The 22,772-nt window shown below is 36.5% G+C and overlaps 1 protein-coding gene across 1 annotated transcript in view; it reads left to right on the top strand.

Moving 5' to 3' along the window:
* The first annotated feature begins 8,559 nt into the window (after window positions 1–8,559).
* Window positions 8,560–22,772, top strand: part of DDX27 (DEAD-box helicase 27) — a 28,436-nt gene continuing 14,223 nt past the window's right edge. Inside the window, exons 1-2 of the mRNA XM_074288568.1 lie at window positions 8,560–8,723; window positions 10,493–10,639. Of these exons, the coding sequence (XP_074144669.1) occupies window positions 8,631–8,723; window positions 10,493–10,639 (240 nt within the window). The 5' untranslated portion in view covers window positions 8,560–8,630. The remainder of the gene's footprint in view (window positions 8,724–10,492; window positions 10,640–22,772) is intronic.

The following is a 22,772-nucleotide window of genomic DNA, read 5'->3' on the forward strand; positions in this document are numbered from 1 at the left end:
AACATGAGATAAAATGCACAATTTGGTACATTTTTAGTGCAAGTTTTTTGTTTGTTTGTTTTAATGGATCTATGTTTCCTTGACATAGGGAGCCACAGATAAAGAAATTTTTTCTATCAATGCATATGGGAAATTTTTCTACAAATTATAATCTAGGGATGGGTGGGGCAGAGCATTGCCTAGGCACTGAGAAATTAAATGTTTTGTCCAGAATCATTATATACTTCAACAACAATACTTTGTGATGATCAATTCTGATGGACGTGGCCCTCTTTAACAGTGAGATGAACCAAATCACCTCCATTTGTTCAATAATGAATAGAACCAGCTATATCCAGTGAAAAAACTCTGGGAAATAAGTGTGAATGCCTGCATTTTTTATTTCCTTCTCAGGTTAATTGTACATTATTTCAAAGTCCAGTTTTTCTTGTACAGCGAAATAACTGTATTTAACATATACTTTAACATATGTAACATGTGTTGGTCAACCTGCCATCTGGGGGAGGGGGTGGGGGAAAGGAGGGGAAAAATTGGAACAAAAGATTTTGCAATTGTCTGTGCTGAAAAATTACCCATCCATATATCTTGTAAATAAAAAGCTATAATAAAAAATAAAATAAATGTTTTCTTCAGTCATATAGCAAGAATTGTGTTAAAAGTTGGACTTGTATCCAAAGTTGGCCTTCTAATCATTATAATAGACTGCCCATTTTCCTATTAACGGATTTATTTGTATAGCAGATGATCAAGGGAACTGATTAATGAATTGCAATACTTTTCATGGAACTGGATATTCATTTAGTCTCCTGTTTAGGGACACATACATTGGCTTCTTACTGTAGGGATACACTGATCTCTTCCCATCAGTCTCAACCATTCTCCCACTCCTCTCCCAAGTGAGAAGAAATGTTTATCTGAGAAATTTTTTCCGCTTTCCCTCTCTCCCCCATTTTAACTTCTAAGTGAGGAAGGTAATAAACATGTATATACCATCTTCTTTTACACTGGAGTGTGAAGTGAAGGTTTTCTCTCACCTTTTACTCCCTAGCCACTGCACCTTCTAGCAAAAACAAATAAATAGCTAGCAGAGAGATGTTTTTTTTTTTAAGTAAGTTAGAGACTGGAGTTTCTTAAAGCTCCAATTTCTGATTGGTGTCTTCTACTTCTATTTCTTTCTGTAAATTTAGATCAATGACTAGTAATTCTGAAAAAGGGACTTTAGAATTTCCAACATTGGTCGTTACTTCTTTTGCAGTCTTGAGTTTCTAATTCTGGTATCAGTGATACAGGCCATGCAAAGAAGGAAGATGCATTTAATAGCTCACTTTTCAGAGTATATCAACAGAATAATCCTGCAGCAGGAAGACAAAACATGTGAAGAAGGTCTGGATCTTGTCAATGCTCCATCATAATTGCTGTAGCTGCTTGGACAATGCAAGTCTGAGATAATTGTAAAATATCTGTTTAGTCTTATTAAAAAAAAAAAAACTCCTTGCGTTCTGAAGGGAATAAAGTGAGTATAATAGGTTATTTGAATATTTTGTGTCATCTGTATTTGTCCATGTGTACCTTAAGCCCTTTGTCCTTTAAAAAAGATTTTTATATATATCTTGCTGTTAACATCTCCAATTTTTTCTATTATCCTTCTCCTTCCCAGAGAGCTAACTCATATAAATTATTATTATTATTATTATTATTATTTTTTCGAGGCTGGGGTTAAATGACTTGCCCAGGGTCACACAGCTAGGAAGTGTTAAGTGTTTGAGATCAGATTTGAACTCAGGTCCTCCTGAATAAAGAGCTGGTGCTCTATCCACTGCGCCACCTAGCTTCCCCATAAATTATTTTTTAAAGAAAAAAATGTTAGAGACAAAAAATAAGTAAAATCAATACATTAAGAAATTGTAAAAATATGTACAATGTATAATACCTATGGAAACACTTTTGATTATTTTGTGTTTCTTTCAATTAACATTATTATAATCATTGTGATTATTATTTTCTTGTCTCTGCTTGCTTCACTCTGCATCAGTAAATATTTTCTATACTCTTCTCATCATATTTATTATTTTTTGCAGCACAGTAATAATCCATTATATCCATCTACCTTATGCATTTTCTGTGGTGGAAGAACTGTACTACAGGGCTACACATATGTATTATATACCTTTGTGGGAGGGAGCCCTGTTACCACATTTATGGAGACTTAAAATTTGTTTTAGAGATTTCTTGGTTTTTCCCCACAAATGACCTATTTATTAATCCTATAATCTTGTGAGTAAGGGTTGTTTCAGACTAGTATCTGTATCCCTTTGGAGCCATCACCAGTTATCTTCACTTGTGTTTTTCCAATGGACCTTGATGACTCCACAGGAGAGTGAGGTTAAAGACTTTGCTCAGCTCTGCCTAAATAAAATACAATTCACTCTAGATTGTCTAAGCAACTACAGCAATTTATCTATGACAAAGTATTCTGAGGACTTAAAGTAACTCAAAAAAGTATGATACTTTATGTGTTGAAATTAAATTAAAACAGTTACCAAGCAAAGTTCAAGTTGTTTTGAATTTTAAAAAGGAAGATCTAATATATTGCATGTTCAGATGTTCATGGAGTTTCCAAAAGAAAAAAAATTAGTAGTCTCTTATTATTTAAACATGGAATTATAGGTATTTTTGAGATTTCTTGGGGATAGATAGGCTGTAATTAAGCATTATTGAACCAAAAGAAAGCCAACATTTCTAAAGCACTACTTTCTCACCCTACTCATTAACACCTGGGAAAGGGAAGACAAGGAAAGAGGTAGTGATATGCAAAAAACTTATTTCATCAGTGTAGATCTTTCCTCTACTGAATCAGATGGAGATGTCTTTATTATTTGCCTTTATTAAATGGTTTTATGAGTTACTGTGGCCAAAAATATCATTACTGAGCTGCAAATAACCCCTTTTCACTTTTTGCTAGGAGAATTCCCAGATTAATCAAGAAGTGCCAACTTTGGGGCAGCTAGATGGTGAAGTGAATAGAGTGCCAGGCATGAGTTGGGAAGAAAAAAGATCTGAGTTCAAATCCAGCCTTAAACACGTTCTAGCTGTGTGACCCAGGGTAAGTCACCTAATTTTGTTTGCCTCAATTTCTTCATCTGTAAAATGAGCTAAAGAGTAAAACAGGAAACTCTTCCATTATCTTTGCTAAGAAAACTCCAAATAGGGTCATGAAAAGTTGGATACAACTGAAATGATTGAACAATAACTGATTTGATAAATGTTCCAGAGTTTGTGTTATACTGTTATATTCTCTTTAGAACATAGGTTCACACAATATTATAGATAATATAGTGGAGCAGGGCATAGGTGAAGGATTCTTTCCTTAAACAGGAAGTTACTAATTCACTATCTCTAGGGAAAGATCATTGAGCTGTTTTTTTGAGACATTACCATGTGCCTACAATGTGGCAGGCAATTATGCAAAGCACTAAGCGTGAAAAGAAAAAAAAAAAAAAAAGAAAAGAAATAATCCCTGCCCTCTAAGAGCTTATATTCTCTAGGGAGAGGCAAAGTACATATAGAAATATGTCTGAAATAAAAGCAAGGTAATTGTAGGAGAGCAGTAGTTGGGGGTACCGGTAGGATGAGAGGGGGTGGAATCAGGAAAAGCCTAATGTAAGTAGGTGGTATTTGACCTGGGTTTTGAAGGAAACTAAGATTCTAGGAAGTGGAGATAAGTATCGATTACATTTAAAGAATGAGGCTAGGACAGTCTTCATAAAAGCAAACAGATTGTGTATGGGAAACAGCAAGAAAGTTAATTTAGTTAGATTGAAGAATAAAGGAGGGGAACAATGTATAGCCTTAGAAAGATGCCTTTGAGTCAGAGATCATTAGGCTTTAAATAACAAAGAGGAATTTATACTTTATATATTATAGAGTTAAGGAAGCTTCTGAAGTTAATTAAAGGGGGGGAGCGGTATGATTAGACTTGAACTTTAAAACTTTAGTTATCACTTTGATAACTGAATGGATATATTATAGTAGGGAGAGATTTGAAGCAAGAAGACCAATTGGAAGTTAGTGAAATATTACATCAAGAAATGATGAAAGGCTGAACCAGAGTTCATGTAAATAAACTGAAGGAGAAAACAAGAAAGTATTGATGTAAATTTAACAAGATTTGGTGATATTCAAGGTGAGGGGTGGGATTGATAGTAATAAAGAGTTGAGGGTGTTTCTGAGGTTGTCACCCTGATTGACTGAGAGGATGGTGATATCCTCCATAGAAAGCCATGGATTTTTGGGGAAAGCTAATGAGTTCTGTTCTGGACAAATGTCAAGCTTGAGATGTCTGGATATCTACTTTGAATTGTCCACAAAGTTAATGAATGGGTCCAATTCAAGCATTTAGGGGAGATGCTGTCACTTAGAGAAATCATAGAACAGGAAAGAAGATTGGGAATATTCTATCTACATTTATTCAATTAGTTTCTATTGTATAAGATTCACTTTTTAGATAGTTGGAGCTTTTCGTGCAGATTGTCAGCAAAGAACAACTCAGAGCCGATTAATTCACTTACAAATGAAAATGACCTCTTTAGTCTGGTATTCTGAAATCTACATTTGCAATAGCGATATTGTACTTCAGAAATGAAAATAGCATTACTATATTAACTATTGTCTTGCATAAAATTTAACATCTCACAATAAAAATAATCCTGAAATGAATTGTTTTAAATGCTGATACAGCTTTGATGAGCAGTCTGTAATGAAAATTAGGGCCTTTCATTGGCTGTTAATAATCTGACATGAAAGGCAATTCATCAAGTATTTATTAAGCGACATATGTGTGAAACATTCAGGGAGAGGGGCACATTATGCATAAAAGGAAATATAAAAGTTTATGCCAGGAGAAAAGGAGTCCAGTCATAAAACCTAGGGATGGAGAAAATATCTAGAAAGTGGGGGTATTCAGTAATGTTAAAAATTTGAAAAGTCAAGTAGGATGAAGTCTGAAAAAAGGGCCATTAGATTTAGGATTTAAGAGCATATGTATCTCCTTTCCCCTTGCTCCTAAGAATAAAGGAAAATAGATTGTGTAGGAAAATAAGTCTAAATTGTGGCACTCAGACATTTCTTTGAAGCTAGAATTCAAGATTCTCCCCTTTTCTAGTCTGTGAAGTCTAAAAGTAATGTTAAGTCCTATAAAATAAAAATAATTTTAGAAGCTTGTCTTTGAGAAAATGTTTGGGGAGAACCAAAGTGCTTCCCTTTTTCTAAAGTCCTGATTTTAAAAGTACAGTCTCTTGAAGATTATTTCTGTTAATGAGATTGGACAATTTTCATTGTGTAATATTCAGATTTGGATGGGGATAAATTTTTTGAATAGATAGGGGTAACTTAAGAAGCAAAATTTATAATCAAAGGTCAGGTCCAGCTCCTTATTGTTAACCAATCAGTTTTTGCCACCCTTGGAAACACCCCTTTTCCAAAGAGCATATAAACCATGAGCCCACCTTCATGATTGTTTTTGGACTAAGAGACATCAAATGACATCCTTTTATTAATAAGCATGTTGGAAGTATTAATAAAATTATTAAATTACCCAGAAATTGTGAAATCTTTTTAAACATCACATTATGTAGGCATAAAACAGAGGACTAGGATTAAGTAGCCTTGGATTAAATTTCTTTGATTTATGTTGTTAACAGTTGCTTATCATTTTTGAGCATATGCTAGGTTTCTTTGGTTTTTGCTTTTTAAGTACTTTATAGTTTAATACCCATATAGTATCCACAGATCCTAGATTTTCTAAAAGACTTCTAATTTCAAGAAAGGAATATGTTATATTTCTATTTTTGTTAGAAATATCTTGTCACCCTGTTGTGCCACAGTTCTCTTTCAATGTCCTGACCCAGTTTTCCTAATTGTCCTATTCAGTTACTCTCTCAGGTTATAACCATTCCCTCTTAATGTTTGATAGGATAAAGGTCTTTTTTTTTTTAATGATTTTATAATTATGACTTTTTTTTTGGCAGTACATATGCATGAATAATTTTTTACATTATCTCTTGTACTCCCTTCTGTTCTGACTTTTCCCTCCTTCCCTCCACCCCCTAGATGGCAGGCAGTCCCATACATGTTAAATATGTTGTAGTATATCCTAGATACAATATATTTGTGCAGAACCAAATTTCTTGTTGCACAGGAAGAATTGGATTCAGAAGGTATAGACAATCTGGGGGAAGAAAAACAATAGTGCAAACAGTTTACACTCATTTCCCAGTGTTTCTCTGGGTGTAGCTGATTCTGTTCATCCTTGAAGAATTGGAATTGGATTAGCTCTTCTCTATATTGAAGATATCCACGTCCATCAGAATTGATCATCATGTAGTATTGTTGTTGAAGTGTATAATGATCTCCTGGTTCTGCTCATTTCACTCAGCATCAGTTCATGTAAGTCTCTCCAAACCTCTCTGTATTCATCCTGTTGGTCATTTCTTACAGAACAATAATATTCCATAAGATTCATATACCACAATTTATTCAGCCATTCTCCAATTGATGGGTATCCACTCAGTTTCCAGTTTCTAGCCACTACAAAAAGGGCAGCCCTAAACATTCTTGCCCATACAGGTCCCTTTCTCTTCTTTAGTATTTCCTTGGGATATAAGCCCAGTAGTAGCATCTCTGGATCAAAGGGTATGCACATTTTGATAAGGTTTTGGGCATAATTCCAGATTGCTCTCCAGAATGGTTGGATTCTTTCACAACTCCACCAACAATGGGGATAAAGGTCTTTATCTGATTTAGACATCATTAGAATATCAGGAGCCTCTCCAGTACCTTCCATTATGTCATCCTAGGTGCCTCCCCCCATTAGGTCATTGTTCTTGTTACCCTGTAAAAGAATCTTGTTTTCAGACATTCAGGGCTGCCTTCTTTGAGCTGATAATCTCATTCAGTCCTGGGACCAAACCATGGATCCATTGGGACCCAGTAAATCTCTCCTATTTAAATAAATTATTGAATTGGTCTCTAATCGCTATCTTGCTCAGTTTCTCCAGCATTACAACCCCATGTACTCTGATTTTGGTTTTGGAAAATATAGCTGCCCCTCCTTCCCCCTACTACACATTATAAAAATAAAATAAAATTCACACAAACAGCCCTGTGATGTTTCATTTTCAGTTTTATAGGTTAGCAGACTTCAATGGGAAATCATAGGCTAAGACAAATGCTAAAAGACCAAGACTTGTAGTTACACACCATAGATTTACAGCTAAATTTGGAAATTGGCAATGGGGTATCCTGCATAGGGAAGAGCCTTGCATCATGAAAAAAACACTAGTTGAGGAGTCTAACGACCTGGTCAGTTACTAATTTGCTCTGTAACTTCTGAGACTGTAGCTGCTTTCTGGACCTCAGTTTTGCACTCTGTAAAATTAGGAGAGAAGACCAGGCTCTATTAGCCTGGCCATCCATAAAGCTGCTGCTTTGCCTTCCTCCTTCACCTTCTGTGTCTCAGCTGGAACCATCAGAAATCACCCAAGCAGAGAAACCATCCACTCTTATGTGGTCTTTCCCGTGGGAACATAAGGCCTTGAGGGCAGGCCTGCCTTTTCTGTGTCCCAAGGCTTCGCTCTGAGCTTGAGGACTTCGGCTTCCCTGCTTCCTGTTCTAGGCCTCACTGCCGCTTGGAAGGGACCTGCTTCTAGAAGACACATTCCGTTCTGGCCTGGATAAAGGACTGCGCCTAAGGTGCAGGGCCCAGCCTGGGCTGGCTTCTCTCCTAGACAATGGATTTCCCGGTTACCCACGTTTTTCTTCTGGAAAGGGGAGATTCGAAGCCGGGGAAAGGTTTAAAGCAGTATTACAACAGTAAGTAACCCCAACTAGGCCTCATGAGTGGCTGAAAGGGGATTTCATCAATACGTTGAGACCCTTCTTGGACCACTTCCCCCTTCCTCCCTCCCCTTCGTTTCCCTCATCACTCCTCCTCTTCTCCAAGGAGATTTCTGAGCACTTAATTTTTTGCACTCTATTCTATTTGGCCGGCGCTTAACGCTGCGCCTGGTGTCTCGTAAGGGCCGAATAAAGGCTTAAAAGTCTGCCGGAGATCTCACGAACTACAATTTACTTTCCATCTCTTCCTCCACGGCCTCCTTTCCGCTAGCTCTCTTTCCTCATCCAGTCAGAATGAGGACGTGGGTCTCCGCAACCTCTGAGGTCCCTCCGGGCTATGACAGTTCACAAATTTATAAGGCAATCCACAAACCCTCGCCCTCTCCGGAGACCGCAGCGGCCCATTTAATAAGACTTATTTCCAGGTACCTCTACCCCCTCCCCCAACTTTCCCTAGCCGAATCCGGTACAGAATCGTGTGCAGCCGTTGCGCCTGCGCAGAGTCGGAAGGGTTGGACGCCGCTGTGACGCCTGCGCAGAGTTGGAAGCCTGGAAGTACCTTGCAGAAGCCAGGAAAGAGCCTTTATTACCTCCGCCCCCACCTTTCTTCTCCGCGCAGGCCCCACTTCCGCGCATGCGTAAATTGATGATGGCCGAAGGCAGGAAATAAATGGTGACTCAAGCGGAAGTGCTGCAGGACTTGTGCGCACGTTACGGAAAGTGTTTGTGGAAGCACCATGCTTCAGGATTTAGACTTGATTGGAACTATTGGGGAAGACGATGAGGGACCCTTGGAACCAGAGTCGGACAGCGGAGATGAGGAGGAAGAGGTAGGTGGGAGTTGTCGGTTGCCTCTCTGGGGTGCAACGTGTTTCAGAGGGTTTAGAGTTGAGCAAGAATGGGTTCAAGGGACTGTTTCCTTTCTATTTTCAGTGTCAACTGGGACTCTGGCTCAGTTGGTGCTCAGTAAATGCTTGTTAATTGCTTGGAAAAAGCATTTATCTTTTTTAAAAATAATTTTTATTATATATTTTTTATAATATTATCCCTTGTATTCATTTTTCCAAATTTTCCCCCCCCTCCCTCTACTCCCTCCCCCCGATGACAGGCAATCCCATACATTTTACATGTGTTACAATATAACCTAGATACAATACATGTGTGTAAATACCATTTTCTTGTTGCACATTAAGCATTAGATTCCGAAGGTACATGTAACCTAGGCAGACAGATACCAGTGTTTCTTCTCTGGGTGTAGTTACCTCTTGTCCATCATTGATCATCTGGAAGTGAGTTGGCTCAAGAAGCATTTATCTTAAACTTCCACATCCAGGGCCCGGTTTATCTTCGGTGGGAGTGGTGCTAGTGGCAAGGGGGCGTTTGATGATGGGTCACGTAATGGATACTCATTCCGCCAGGATTAGGCTGTAACTCTTACTGTTACAAAGTCAGTAAATAGCATGAGTGCATAATAAAGGCACATGTTATTTCGGAGGTCCAGAGGAAGAAGAGGGCATTTTCATGAAGAGAAATCCGTCTTCGCTCTGGGAGATGACTATGAATCATTACATAGAATTCCCAATCCCTCTATTTTTGTCCGCGTACATTTTTTATTTCCTTCACAGGCTAATGTTACACTCTTTCAAAATCCGACTCTTTTTGTACAGCAAATAACTGTATGGACATGTATACATATGTTGTATTCAATTTATACTTTAACATGTATTGGTCAACCTGCCATCTGGGTGGGGAAGGAGGGGAAAAATTGGAACAAAAGGTTTTGCAATTGTCAGTGCTGAAAAATTACCCATGCATATATCTTGTAAATTAAAAGCTATTAAAAAAAAAAAAGAGTAATCCGTCTTGGAGGAAATGGTTTATTAACTGGGTGGAGAAAGAGGAGCAGAATTTCAGATGTCAGGGTGGATAGCTCTCCAGCCTGGAGTTCCAACTTCAGCCTCAGCTGTGTGACCCCAGGCAAGTCACTTAACCCTGTTTGCCTCAGTTTTCCCATCTGTAAAATGAGTTAGAGAAGGAAATGGCAAACCCCTCCAGTGTCTTTGTCAAGAAAACTTCCCAAGGGGTCAGGATCATTCACTGTTGAAAGAATTTTTAGGGAGGTATTCTAGACGTGGGAAACAGTGCTGTTTGAGGAATGGTGTGGCAGACATACAGTTTTCAGTCCTTTTTTTTTTTTTTTTTTTTTTCCTCTGAGGCTGGGGTTAAGTGACTTTCCCAGGGTCACACAGCTAGTAAGTGTTAAGTGTCTGAGACCAGATTTGAACTACGGTCCTCCTGAATTCAGGGCTGGTGCTCTATCCACTGCGCCACCTAGCTGCCCCACAGACTTACAGTTTTAACCTAATTACAGAGGGTTGGTTTTTTTTTTTTTTTTTTCAGATTTTACTTAATAAAGATGTATTTCGTAGGACTTCTCAATTCTCAAAAAAAAAAAAAAAAAAAAAAAAAAAGGCATAAAGTTTGTTTAAGAAAAAAAAGCAAAGGTTTCAAATAAGAATGAGGTTGTGTCCATGCTCCAGCCTTCCTATATCTGTTGGGTACCCGCTCTGGCTCCATGTCTCGCCATTGTTCTCTGCAGGAGCCCATTTTGCTGGGCAGGAAAAAGCAGGCACTGCGGAAGAATCGGAGTGTTGATTTTAATCCAGACTTCGTTTTTACTGAAAAAGAGGGAGCGTATGATGGAAGCTGGGCCATGGCTGATGTTATGAGTCAACTCAAAAAGAAGGTGAGTTCTGTAGTAATAAGGAAATTTAAGATAGGGTCCTGATTTATCTGCAGTCAAGAGAATGGGTTCCAGGACCAAAATATTAGTTTCTTCACTTGACATTTGTTTTTCTTGTAGACTCCTAAGCGCCACTTGGAATTATGCTATGAATTTTTAAAAATAAAATTTTACTGGTAGCTTTTGTTCTACCTCACCTATATTAATAAGTCCTTCTCATTTATTCTCCCCTGCCTTCTCTAGGGAACAATTCTCTGTAATAACAAAGGAAAAATAAGAAGAAAAAGTTCAGGGAAATTAGTCAATATATCCAAAAAAAAAAAAAAAATCTATTACTATTTTGCAGACTCAAAGTCCCCTACTTCTGCAAAGAAACCATGGGGAAAAGCTTGGGACCAAGCTTGAGTATTATAATTTTGCTGTATTCATTTTTGAATGCTTTTAAAAATTATTGTTCTTTCCATTTACATTGATGTGGACATTGTGTATATTCCTGTTACTGCTTAATATCACTTTTATCAGTTCATGCTTCTCTTCTATACTCCATTACCTTTTTACATTTCTTATATGTACTTTGGATTTTTGATGTTTCTTGGTTAAGTCATGAAAGTATCTTTTGCTTATTATAATAAACAATATTTTTTTAAAAATTTATTTTGTTAAAATTACATTCATTTCTGAATATATCCTCCTATCTTACTGAGAGAGCTATACCTTTTCTTTATTTTTGTTTTTTTAGCCTTCTCCCCTCCCCTCCTCCCAGGGGGTTAAGTGATTTGCCTAGGGTCACACAGCTAGTAAGTGTTGAGTGTCTGAGATCAAATTTGAACTCAGGTCTTCCTGACTTCAGGGCTGGTGTTCTAACTACTGCACTACCTAGCTGTTCCTTAACATTCTTTTTTTTTTTAGTTCCAAATTGTCTCCTTCCTTCCAGCTAGCTGCTCTTGCACCCATTGAGAAGGCAAAGAATATACCTATTGCACATGTGAAGTCTTACAAAACACATTTCCATATTAGCCTTATAGTTCCCTTCACTCCATAAAAAAAAAAAAAGCAAGATTAAAAAAGTGAAACATAATATGCTTCAATATACAGAGATTTATCAATTTTCTTTTTGATGGTTAAATAGCATTTCTCATCATGAGCCCTTTGGAATTCTTGTGCATCATTGTTTAAATCAGAGTAGTCAAATCTTTTAATTGATTATCAGTACAATATTGATATTACTGTATATAATGTTCTTCTGGTTCTGCTCACTTTGCTTTGTATCAGTTCATATAAATAGTCTTTCTAGGTTTTTTTTTTTTTAAAACCATTCCCTCATTTCTTAGAGCATAATAGTATTGTATCAAAGCCACAAGTTGTTCAGCCATTCCCCATTTGATGGACATTTCCTCAGTTTCTAATTCTTTATCATCAAAAAGAGTTACTATAATTTCTCTGATCATTAGTAATGTAGAACATTTTTTCACATGACCTTTTATTTCATTTGAAAATTTTTTTCATATCCCTTGACAATTTATCAGTTAGGGAATGGCTTTTCTTTTTATAAATTTGTCTTGTCCTTTATATATTTAAGAACTGAAGATTTTATTAGAGAAATAGTTTCTTGTTTTCCTTCTAATTTTGACTGTCTTGGTTTTGTTTGTGGAGAAACTTTTGAAATTTCATTTGATCAAACATCTGTTTTATCTCCTGTGATTCTCTTTCTCTTATTTGGTTCTAAACTTTTCCTCTTATTCATAGGTCTGATGGATAAATTTTTTTATGCTCTTCTAATTTGTTTAAGATATTCTTCCTTTTTTTATTGAAGCTTTTTATTTTCAAAACATACACAAGGATAATTTTTTTTACCATTGACCCTTGCAAAACCTTGTGTTCCAATTTCCCTTCCTCTCCCTCATCTCCCCTAGATGGCAAGTAATCCAATATAGGTTAAACATGGTAAAATATGTATGTAAATCCAGTATAGGCATATATATTTATATAGTTATCTTGTGGCACAAGAAGAATCAGATCAAAAAGGAAAAAAATGAGAAAAAATAAAATTCAAGCAAACAACAAAAAGAGTGAAAATGCTTTGTTGTGAACATAGGACATTTCCCACAGTTCTCTCTTTGGGTGTAGATGACTCTCTTCATCACAAATCAATTGGAACTGATCTGAATTACCTAACTGTTGAAAAGAACCACATCCATTACAGTTGATCATCACATAATTTTGTTGTTTCTGTATACAATATTTTTTTGGTTCTACTCACTTCACTTAGCATCAGTTCATGTAAGTCTCTCCAGGTCTCTCTGAAATCATCCTGCTGGTCGTTTCTTATCGAACAATAATATTCATATACCATAACTTATTCAGCCATTCTCCAACTGATGAGCACCAACTCAGTTTCCAGTTTCTGGCCACTATAAAGAGAGCTGCCACAAACATTCTTGCACATACAAGTCCCTTTCCCTCCTTTAATATCTCTTTGGAATATAAGCCCAGTAGTAAGACTGCTGGATCAAAGGATATGCACAGTTTGATAGCTTTTTGAGCATAGTTCCAAATTACTCTCCAGAATAGTTGGATCTGTTCACAACTCTACCAACAATGTGTCAGTGTCCCAGTTTTCCCATATCCCCTCCAACAATGTCATTATCTTTTCCTGTCATTTTAGCTAATGATTTTTGACCACATGTTGATAATATAGTGGGAGATGTTGATTTATGTCTGATTCCTGTCAGCTTGCTTTGCAGTTTTCCCAGATATATCCAACTTTTCTAAAAAATTTTTCTCTTCCATACCTTTTTTATGGTTAGATTTATTTAGTTATGAGAGAGAAATTGAAGTTCCTCACTAGTATAGTTTTATTTTCTATTTCCTTCTGTAGCTCATTTAACTTTTCCTTTCACACTTTGGAAGGGGGGGGGGCAGAGCCATAATGTTAGAGACAAAGCAGGGATTTGATCGAGCTCTCTCCAGTTCCTTTCCAAACAATGTGAAATGAAGTCTGAAAACAAATTTTGCAATGGCACATTTCACCAAGCATGGGATGAGACTTTTTTCCTACCTAAGACAAGTTTCTTGGAAATTCAAGTAGAAAGGTCTGTTGTGGGTGAAAGTAGAGTGCAGTTGAGTAAAGGTTGTGCCACAGCCAAGTAGCAGCAGGCCTTGGGGCTGACTGAATCATCATTAGCAGCCCTGGTGGCTTCTGGCACTATTAGTCACAGATCATAAAGGGGAGAGTGTTCTGCATTGGTCAGAAGGAGATGACAGGATCCCTTTGCTGGCTCTGGGTACAAGACTTGCATTGCCCAGATTAGTTTCGCATCACAGGCCTGGTTTAAAGGCCTAGGGTAAGGAGGAACACTAATACACAGAGCTTGTGACCTTGGGAAATGGTCCCAGTTCCCTGTGAACTCCCAAAGTAGAACACAGAAGAGTAGTGCATATGCCTGTCCTTAGACCACACTACTTTGGAAGAACTCTCCCTTATTTCCTTGAACTAGTTCTGTAAACGGAAGCATGAGAAACCTGAAGCTTTGGGACAATGCCACCCTCCCTTACACCCCTCCCTCCAAGAGTATAATCAAAATTGATGTCAGGTAAAAAGTCAAGAAGTAGGCAGCTAGAAAAATCAGCAAATGGCAATGACAAAATCCTGCCCATAGAAAGTTGATCTGGCAATAAGGAACATCAAAACATGAACCCAGAAGACAACAAAGTCAAAATGCTACACCCAGAACCTCAAAGAAAAATGCGAATTTGTGTCAGACCCCTCAAAAAATTACTGGAAGAGCTCAAAAAGGATTTTAACAATCATATAAGAGATGTAGAGGAAAAACTGGGAAAAGAAATGACAGTAATTCAATAAAAACATTTAAAAAAAGTCAGCAGTTTGGTAAAGGAGGCATAAAAAATTCTGAAGAAAATAATAGCTTAACAATAGGCCAAATGCCCAAATGGTAAAAGAGACATAAAAATCCACTGAAAAGAATACCTTGAAAAAGAATTGGCCAAGCAGAAAAAGATACACAAAACTTCACTCAAGAAGAATGCATTAAAAAGTAGAATTTGGACATTAATGCGTTGTTGATGGAGTTGTGAAATGATCCAACCATTTAATTTGGAATTATGTTCAAAGAACTATTAAATGTGCCCAGCAGTGCCTCTACTGGGGTCTGTATCCCTATAAAGGAGGGAAAAGGATCCACATGTGCAATGTTTGCAGCAGCTCTTTTTGTGGTAACTAAGAAGTGGAAAATGAGTAGATGCCTATCAGTTGGGGAGTGGCTGGATAAGTTGTGGTATATGAAGGTAATGGAATATTATTATATAAAATATGATGAACAAGCTGATTTTAGAAAAGCCTGAAAAGATTTACATGAATTGATGCTGAGCAAAACAAACTGAACCAGCAGTACATTGTACACAGTAATAGCAAGATTGTGCGATGATCGCTATGAAAGACTTGATTCTTCTCAGTGGTTTAGTGATTTAAGGCAATCCCAACAAATTTGGATAGAAAATGCTATCTGCATTCAAAAAGAGAACTGTGGAGATTGAATGTATAACTGCATGTGCTATGTTTACATCTTGTTAAGGACCATGCCTAGGTGAAGGGACAGGTCAATTCTCCAAGAGCCTCCACAGCTGTGAATCATAGCATCTGAAAGAGTTACAAAGCAGCCTTTACTTATGCAGATGTTCTTTGTGGATTGGGAATGAAATAAATTGGAGGCAAGAGGGAAGAGGAGAGAGGTCAGAGAACAGCAATTGTCTCTCAGTCTCTTTATATCATCTATATCATCCTCTCATATGAGGAGATCCATTCTGCAGGTCTGAGTTGGATCTCTAGCAGCCACTGGCTCATAGCTCTTGTATCACAATTACTTCTTTTTTGTTTCTTTCCAGAGGTATTTTTCCCTTTGTGTATTTTAAAAGTTAATATACATATATAACAGGGGGCAGCTAGGCGGTGCAGTGGATAGAGCACCAGCCTTGAAGTCAGGAGGACCTGGGATCAAATCTGGTCTCAGACACTTAACACTTCCTAGCTGTGTGACCCTGGGCAAGTCACTTAACCCCAGCCTCAGAAAATTAAAAAAAAACAAAAATATACATATATAACAGGAAAAAAAGAAATAAATTGAAAAAAAGCAGAATTGGAAAAATGGAGAGGAAAATACAAAAGCTCAATGAAGAAAATTCTTAAAAATTAGAATTGGGCAAGTGGAAGTTCATGACAACATGTGACATCAAAAAGCAATAAAATAAAATATCAAAAGAAGAAAAGAAAATCAGAATAAAATGTGAAATCTCATTTAAAAAACAACTGACCTGGAAAATAGGTTCCGCAGAGATAATTTAAGAATTATTGTACTACTTGAAAGCCATGTTCAAAAAGGAATAGATGTCATATTTCAAGAAACTATCAAGGAAAACTACCCTGATATTCTCAAATTAGATAGTCAAGTACCAAATTTTAACTTTAAAGAGTTACTCTTTTTTCCCATCAGTCAGTCTTTGTGCTTCCTTTTCCAAGGTCTTGACTTTTTTTTTTCTCCTGCATAGCTCTTACTTGTTTTCCTTTTTTTCTTTTTTCTTTTTTTTTTTTTTCCATTTTTTCTTCTAAATCTAAACCCTTTCTGAACTCTTCCAGGAAAAATGTTTGAGCTTGAAACCAATTTGTATTCCCCTTTGAAGCTTCATATATAGATATGTTATCCTCTTCCGAGTTTGTGTTCTGATCTTCCTGTTGACATAGCTATGGTCAGTACTCTTTTTTTTTTTTTTTTTTTTGGATTTTTGCTAATTTTTAAAAGCTGAGCTCTGCTCCTAGGGCACAAGGAACACTTCCAAGCTTTTTCTTTTTGCAGGAGGATAAGGCCTTGTCATTGGCTTTCCTCAGTGGGGCTGGTGTTGCTGGTGACTTTCCCATTGCACTAGGTTGGCCTGATCTAAGCAGACCTGTTGTGCTGGGTTTCAGGGGCTTGCAGTTTGCCTTCTGTGCTTGGACTGATCTCACAGCTGGTCTGCTGAGCACTGACACACGGAGGTAAGCCTGAGGTGCATCCACTGATCTGTGTTGTGGTTCAGAGCCTCCAACTGGATTTCCTATAGCACAACTGCACTGGACTTCCCTTTTACCCAAGTGAGACAGCCCTTTCCTGAAGTCCTAAGTTATTTTAACTTGGAAAATTGTTTTATTCTGTCTTTCGTGGGTTCTGTCACTGCAGAGTTTAGAGGCTCGATTTAGCATTTTTTCCAAGGGAAGCTGGGGGAAGCTTTCTGGCATTTCTCCACCCTGTTGGCTCTGCTCCAGAGGGTAAAATAGAAATTTAAAAAATTTACCACCTAGCTCCTAAAAGCGATCCCCAAACGAAAACTCCAAGGAGCATTATAGCCAAATTTTAGAGTTCCCAAGTCAAGGAGAAAATATTGTAAATAGCCAGAAAGAAATAGTTCAAATATTGTGGAGCCACAATTAAGAACACAAAAGATTTATCAAGTTCCATGTTAAAAAATCAGAGGGTTTGGAATATGATTCTGGAAGTCAAAGGAGTATAGGATTTCAAGCAAGAATTATCTACCCTGCAAAACAATATAATCCTTCGAGGGCAAACATGGATATAAACTTTAGAATATTCCTATTAAAAAAAAAAAAAAAAACAACTGAAAAAAAAATTTGACTTAAATAACAAGACTCAAGGGGCAGCTAGGTGGTGCAGTGGATGGAGCATCAGCCCTGAAGTCAGGAGGTCCTGAGACACTTAACACTTCCTGGCTGTGTGAACCTGGGCAAGTCACTTAACCCAGTTGCCTCAGGGGAAAAAAAACTCAAAAGAAGCATTACAAAGGTAAATAGGAGAGAATTCATAAGGGATTCAATAAAATTAAACTGTTATCATTCCTGCAAAGGAAAATGATACTTACAACTCCTAAGAAGTTTTCATTATTAGTGTTATTAGAAGGAGTATACATAGAGAGCTTGGGTGTGAGTTGAATATGGTAGGATAATTATCTAAAAAAAAAAATTAAGGTATGAAAAAGGAATGTATTGGGAGAAGGGCAAAGCGTGAAATAGAATGGGGTAAGTTATATGACATAAAAGTTATGGAAGAATTATTACAGAGGAGTGGAAAATGGGAGTGGGGGATGGAGCGCATAAACCTTACTGATGAGAATTTTCTCAAAGAGGAAGTTATACACATTTAGTTGGATATAAAAGTTTATCTTAAGAGGATAAAGGAAGGGATGATATGGTGCAGAGAGAAGAGAGGGTAGATTGGGGGAGGTGGTATCAAAGGTAACACACTTGAGGATGAAAAGGATGAAAGAGAGAGTAGGATAAATGGAGAAACTATTGAGGAAATACAATTAGGAATTACAAATTAGGAATTTGGAAAAGTTGTTAACTGTCATATTAGCCTCTGGAATACTTCCAGGATTTCTGTTGATTGTCTTTAAGGGCTAAAAAAAATGAATTTGATATTTGCCTCTCTTTTTGAGGGAATTTGAGGGAAATTATATCTTTTCCAGAAAAATACAGGTCTGGTAATTTTTATCTCTTAAGTAAAGATTACAAGATGCAGATGGGGTCCCATAAATCAATTAGCATTACTTGACAGAGAAAATGTGATTAGTTTCATTGAAATTATGGTTCACTTAATAAACTGGTTTTGCTCCAAATATGTATCTTAATCTACTTTCATTAACTATTCAAGTTACCAACATAATCAAGTCACAAATGTATTTCCTCTTTATGTAGAATCCTTCTACCTATCCTAATGATAACATTTTTTAGGAGTTATGTATTTTCTCCCCATGTAGGAATGAAACAGTTCACTTTTTTAATGTTTCTCTTGTCTTGTGTTTGAATGCCATTTTTTCTGTTCAGCTCACGCATTTTATCAGCATTTCTCATTTCATTAAATATTCGGGGGTTTTTGTGTTTTTTGAAGAATTATGCTCATTTTTGCTGGATATTTTATTTTTGGTTGTAATCTTCATTCCTTGGCCTCCCGAAATATCATATATACTAAGCTCTCGGCTTACTTATTATAGTAGTTGTTAAATCTAGCATGATTTTGACTGTAGTTCTGTGATAATTGTTTCATGAACAGTTAAATGAGCAGAACCAGGAGAACATTGTACACATTAACAACAATATTGTTTGTTGATCAATTGACTAACTTAACTCAGCAATACAATTATCCAAGAAAATTCTGAAGGATTTATGATGAAAAATGCTGTCCGTTTTCAGAGAAAGAATTGATGGAGTTTGAATATAGATTGAAGCATACTTTTTTTTTATCCTTTTTTCTTTTGGTCTTTTCCCGTTGAGGCAATTGGGGTTAAATGACCTGCCCAGGGACACAGGTAGGAAGTGTTAAGTGTCTGAGACCAGATTTGAACTCTGGTCCTCCTGACTGCAGGGCTGGTGCTCTATCCATTATACCACTTAGATGCCCCTTGGCCTGTTTTTTTTTTTTTTTTTTTTTTTTTTTTTTGTAGTATGACTAACATGGAATAATGTTTTGTATAACTGCATATGTATAACCTATTTCAAATTGCTTGCCTTCTCAATGTGGGGGAATGAAAAGTCAATGAATTCTTTAAATTTCAGCTAGAAGGTGCAATGGGCAGCAAAAAGGCACAGGGAATGGAGAAACCAGTTCTGGAGTCAGGAGGACATGAGTTCAAATGTGACCATAGACATTTAACATTTATTAGCTGTGTGACCCTGAGCACATCTTTTAATCCCAATTGCCACCCCTCCACCCACCAAAGAAAAAGGAATTTCAGTTTTTTCCTCTGGTTCTACAATACTTGGATAGTTTTCTTTTACAATTTCTTGAAATAGAGTTCAAGTAATCCAATAATTCTTAAATTACTTCTCCTTGATCTTCTTCAGGTCATTTTTCCCCCCCCATTGAGATTTAATAGTTAAAAAAAATCCCAACACATTTTTATTTAAAGTTTTGTGTTTCATGTTTTATCCCACCCCCTCTTCCATACACAATTATGTAAAACATTTCTGTATTAGTCATTTTGTACAAGAAGACTTGAATAAAAGAAAAAGAATGAAAGTGAAAAAGTGAAAATACTCAGCATCAATTCATGTGAATCTTTATAAGTTTTTCTGAAATCTCCCTGTTCAACATTTCTTTTTCTTTTTTTTTTTTTCAATTTAATTTTATTTTATAATTATAACTTTTTTTTTTTTTGACAGTACATATGCATGGGTAATTTTTTACATTATCCCTTGCACTTACTTCTATTCAGATTTTTTCCCTTTCTCCCCCAAACCCCTCCCCCAGATGGCAGGCAGTTTTATACATGTTAAATATATTACAGTATATTCTAGATACAATATATGTGTGTAGAACCGAATTCCTTGTTGCACAGGAAGAATTGGATTCAGAAGGTAAAAATAACAGTTTACACTCATTTCCCAGTGTTCCTTTTCTGGATGTAGCTGATTCTGTCCATCATTAATCAATTGGAATTGGATTAGCTTTTCTCTATGTTGAAGATATCCACTTCCATCAGAATACATCCTCGTACAGTATTATTGTTGAAGTGTATAATGATCTTCTGGTTCTGCTCATTTCACTTAGCATCAGTTGATGTAAGTCTCTCCAAGCCTCTCTGTATTTCTCCTGTTGGTCATTTCTTACAGAACAATAATATTCCATAACATTCATATATCATAATTTACCCAACCATTCTCCAGTTGATGGACATCCATTCATCTTCCAGCGTCTAGCCACTATGAAAAGGGCTGCCACAAACATTTTGGCACATACAGGTCCCTTTCCCTTCTTTAGTATTTCCTTGGGATATTAGCCCAGGAGTAGCACTGCTGGGTCAAAGGGTATGCACATTTTGATAACTTTTTGGGCATAATTCCAGATTGCTCTCCAGAATGGTTGGATTCTTTCACAACTCCACCAACAATGCATCAGTGTCCCAGTTTTCCCACAGCCCCTCCAACATTCATCGTTATTTGTTCCTGTCATCTTAGCCAATCTGACAGGTGTGTAATGATATCTCAGAGTTGTCTTAATTTGCATTTCTCTGATCAATAGTGATTTGGAACACTCTTTCATATGAGCGGAAATAGTTTTAATTTCATCATCTGAAAATTGTCTGTTCATATCCTTTGACCATTTATCAACTGGAGAATGGCTTGATTTCTTATAAATTAAAGTCAATTCTCTGTATATTTTGGAGATGAGGCCTTTATCAGAACCTTTAACTGTAAAAATGTTTCCCCAATTTGTTACTTCCCTTCTAATCTTGTTTGCATTAGTTTTGTTTGTGCAGAAACTTTTTAATTTGGTGTAATCAAAATTTTCTATTTTGTGATCAATAATGGTCTCTAGTTCTCCCTTGGACACAAACTCCTTCCTCCTCCACAAGTCTGAGAGGTAAACCATCCCATGTTCCTCCAATTTATTTATTATTTCGTTCTTTATGCCTAAATCTTGGACCCATTTTGATCTAATCTTAGTATGTGGTGTTAAATGTGGGTCCATGCCTAGTTTCTGCCATACTAATTTCCAGTTTTCCCAGCAGTTTTTGTCAAATAATGAATTCTTATCCCAAAATTTGTGATCTTTGGGTTTGTCAAACACTAGACTGCTATTTTTATTCACTATCTTGCCCTGTGAACCTAATCTATGCCACTGATCAACTAGTCTATTTCTTAGCCAATACCAAATGGTTTTGGTGACAGTTGCTTTATAATATAGTTCTAGATCAGATACAGCTAGACCACCTTCACTTAATTTTTTTTTTCATTACTTCCCTTGAAATTCTCGACCTTTTGTTGTTCCATATGAATTCTGTTGTTATTTTTTCTAGGTTATTTAAATAATTTCTTGGAAGTCTGATTGATATAGCACTAAATAAATAGATTAGTTTAGGGAGTATTGTCATCTTAATTATATTTGCTCGGCCTATCCAAGAGCATTGAATGTCTTTCCAATTATTTAAATCTGACTTTATTTTTGTGGCAAGTGTTTTGTAATTTTGCTCATATAATTCCTGACTCTCCTTTGGTGATATATTCCCAAATATTTTATACTATCGACTGTTATTTTGAATGGAATTTCTCTTTGTATCTCTTGCTGTTGGATTGTGTTGTTAATGTATAAAAATGCTGTGGATTTATGTGGATTTATTTTGTATCCTGCCACTTTGCTAAAATTCTGAATTATTTATAATAGCTTTTTAGCAGAGTCTTTGGGATTCTCTAAGTATACCATCATGTCATCTGCAAAAAGTGATAATTTGATTTCCTCATTTCCTACTCTAATTCCTTGAATCTCTTTCTCGGCTCTTATTGCCGAGGCTAGAGTTTCTAGTACTATACTGAAAAGTAATGGTGATAGTGGGCAACGTTGTTTCACTCCTGATCTTATAGGGAAAGGTTCTAGTCTATCGCCATTACATATGATGTTTACTGAAGGTTTTAAATATATGCTCCTTATTATTTTAAGGAATAATCCATTTATTCCTATACTCTCAAGCGTTTTTAGTAGGAATGGATGTTGGATTTTATCAAATGCTTTTTCTGCATCTACTGAGATGATCATATGGTTTTTATTAATTTGATTATTAATATGGTCAATTATACTAATAGTTTTCCTAATATTAAACCAGCCCTGCATTCCTGGTATAAATCCACTTGGTCATAGTGTATTATCCTGGGGATGATTTTCTGAAGTCTATTTGCTAATATCTTATTTAAGATTTTAGCATCAATATTCATTAAGGAAATTGGTCTATAGTTTTCTTTCTCAGTTTTCGATCTACCTGGTTTAGGTATCAGTACCATGTCTGTGTCATAAAAGGAATTTGGTAGGACTTCTTCAATCCCTATTTTTTCAAATAGTTTACATAGCATTGGAGTTAGTTGTTCTTTAAATGTTTGGTAGAATTCACATGTATATCCATCTGGTCCTGGGGACTTTTTCTTAGGAAGTTGGTTAATAGCTTGGTCTATTTCTTTTTCTGAGATGGGACTATTTAGAATACTTACTTCTTCCTCTGTAAATCTGGGCAAGCTATATTTTTGAAGGTATTCTCACAGCTCAGACTGGAGGGGGAGGGGTACGATCTCTGCCGTTTCTGCAAA

This window comes from Sminthopsis crassicaudata, chromosome 2 (genome assembly GCF_048593235.1).
Source record: "Sminthopsis crassicaudata isolate SCR6 chromosome 2, ASM4859323v1, whole genome shotgun sequence".
Classification (NCBI taxonomy): domain Eukaryota; kingdom Metazoa; phylum Chordata; class Mammalia; order Dasyuromorphia; family Dasyuridae; genus Sminthopsis; species Sminthopsis crassicaudata.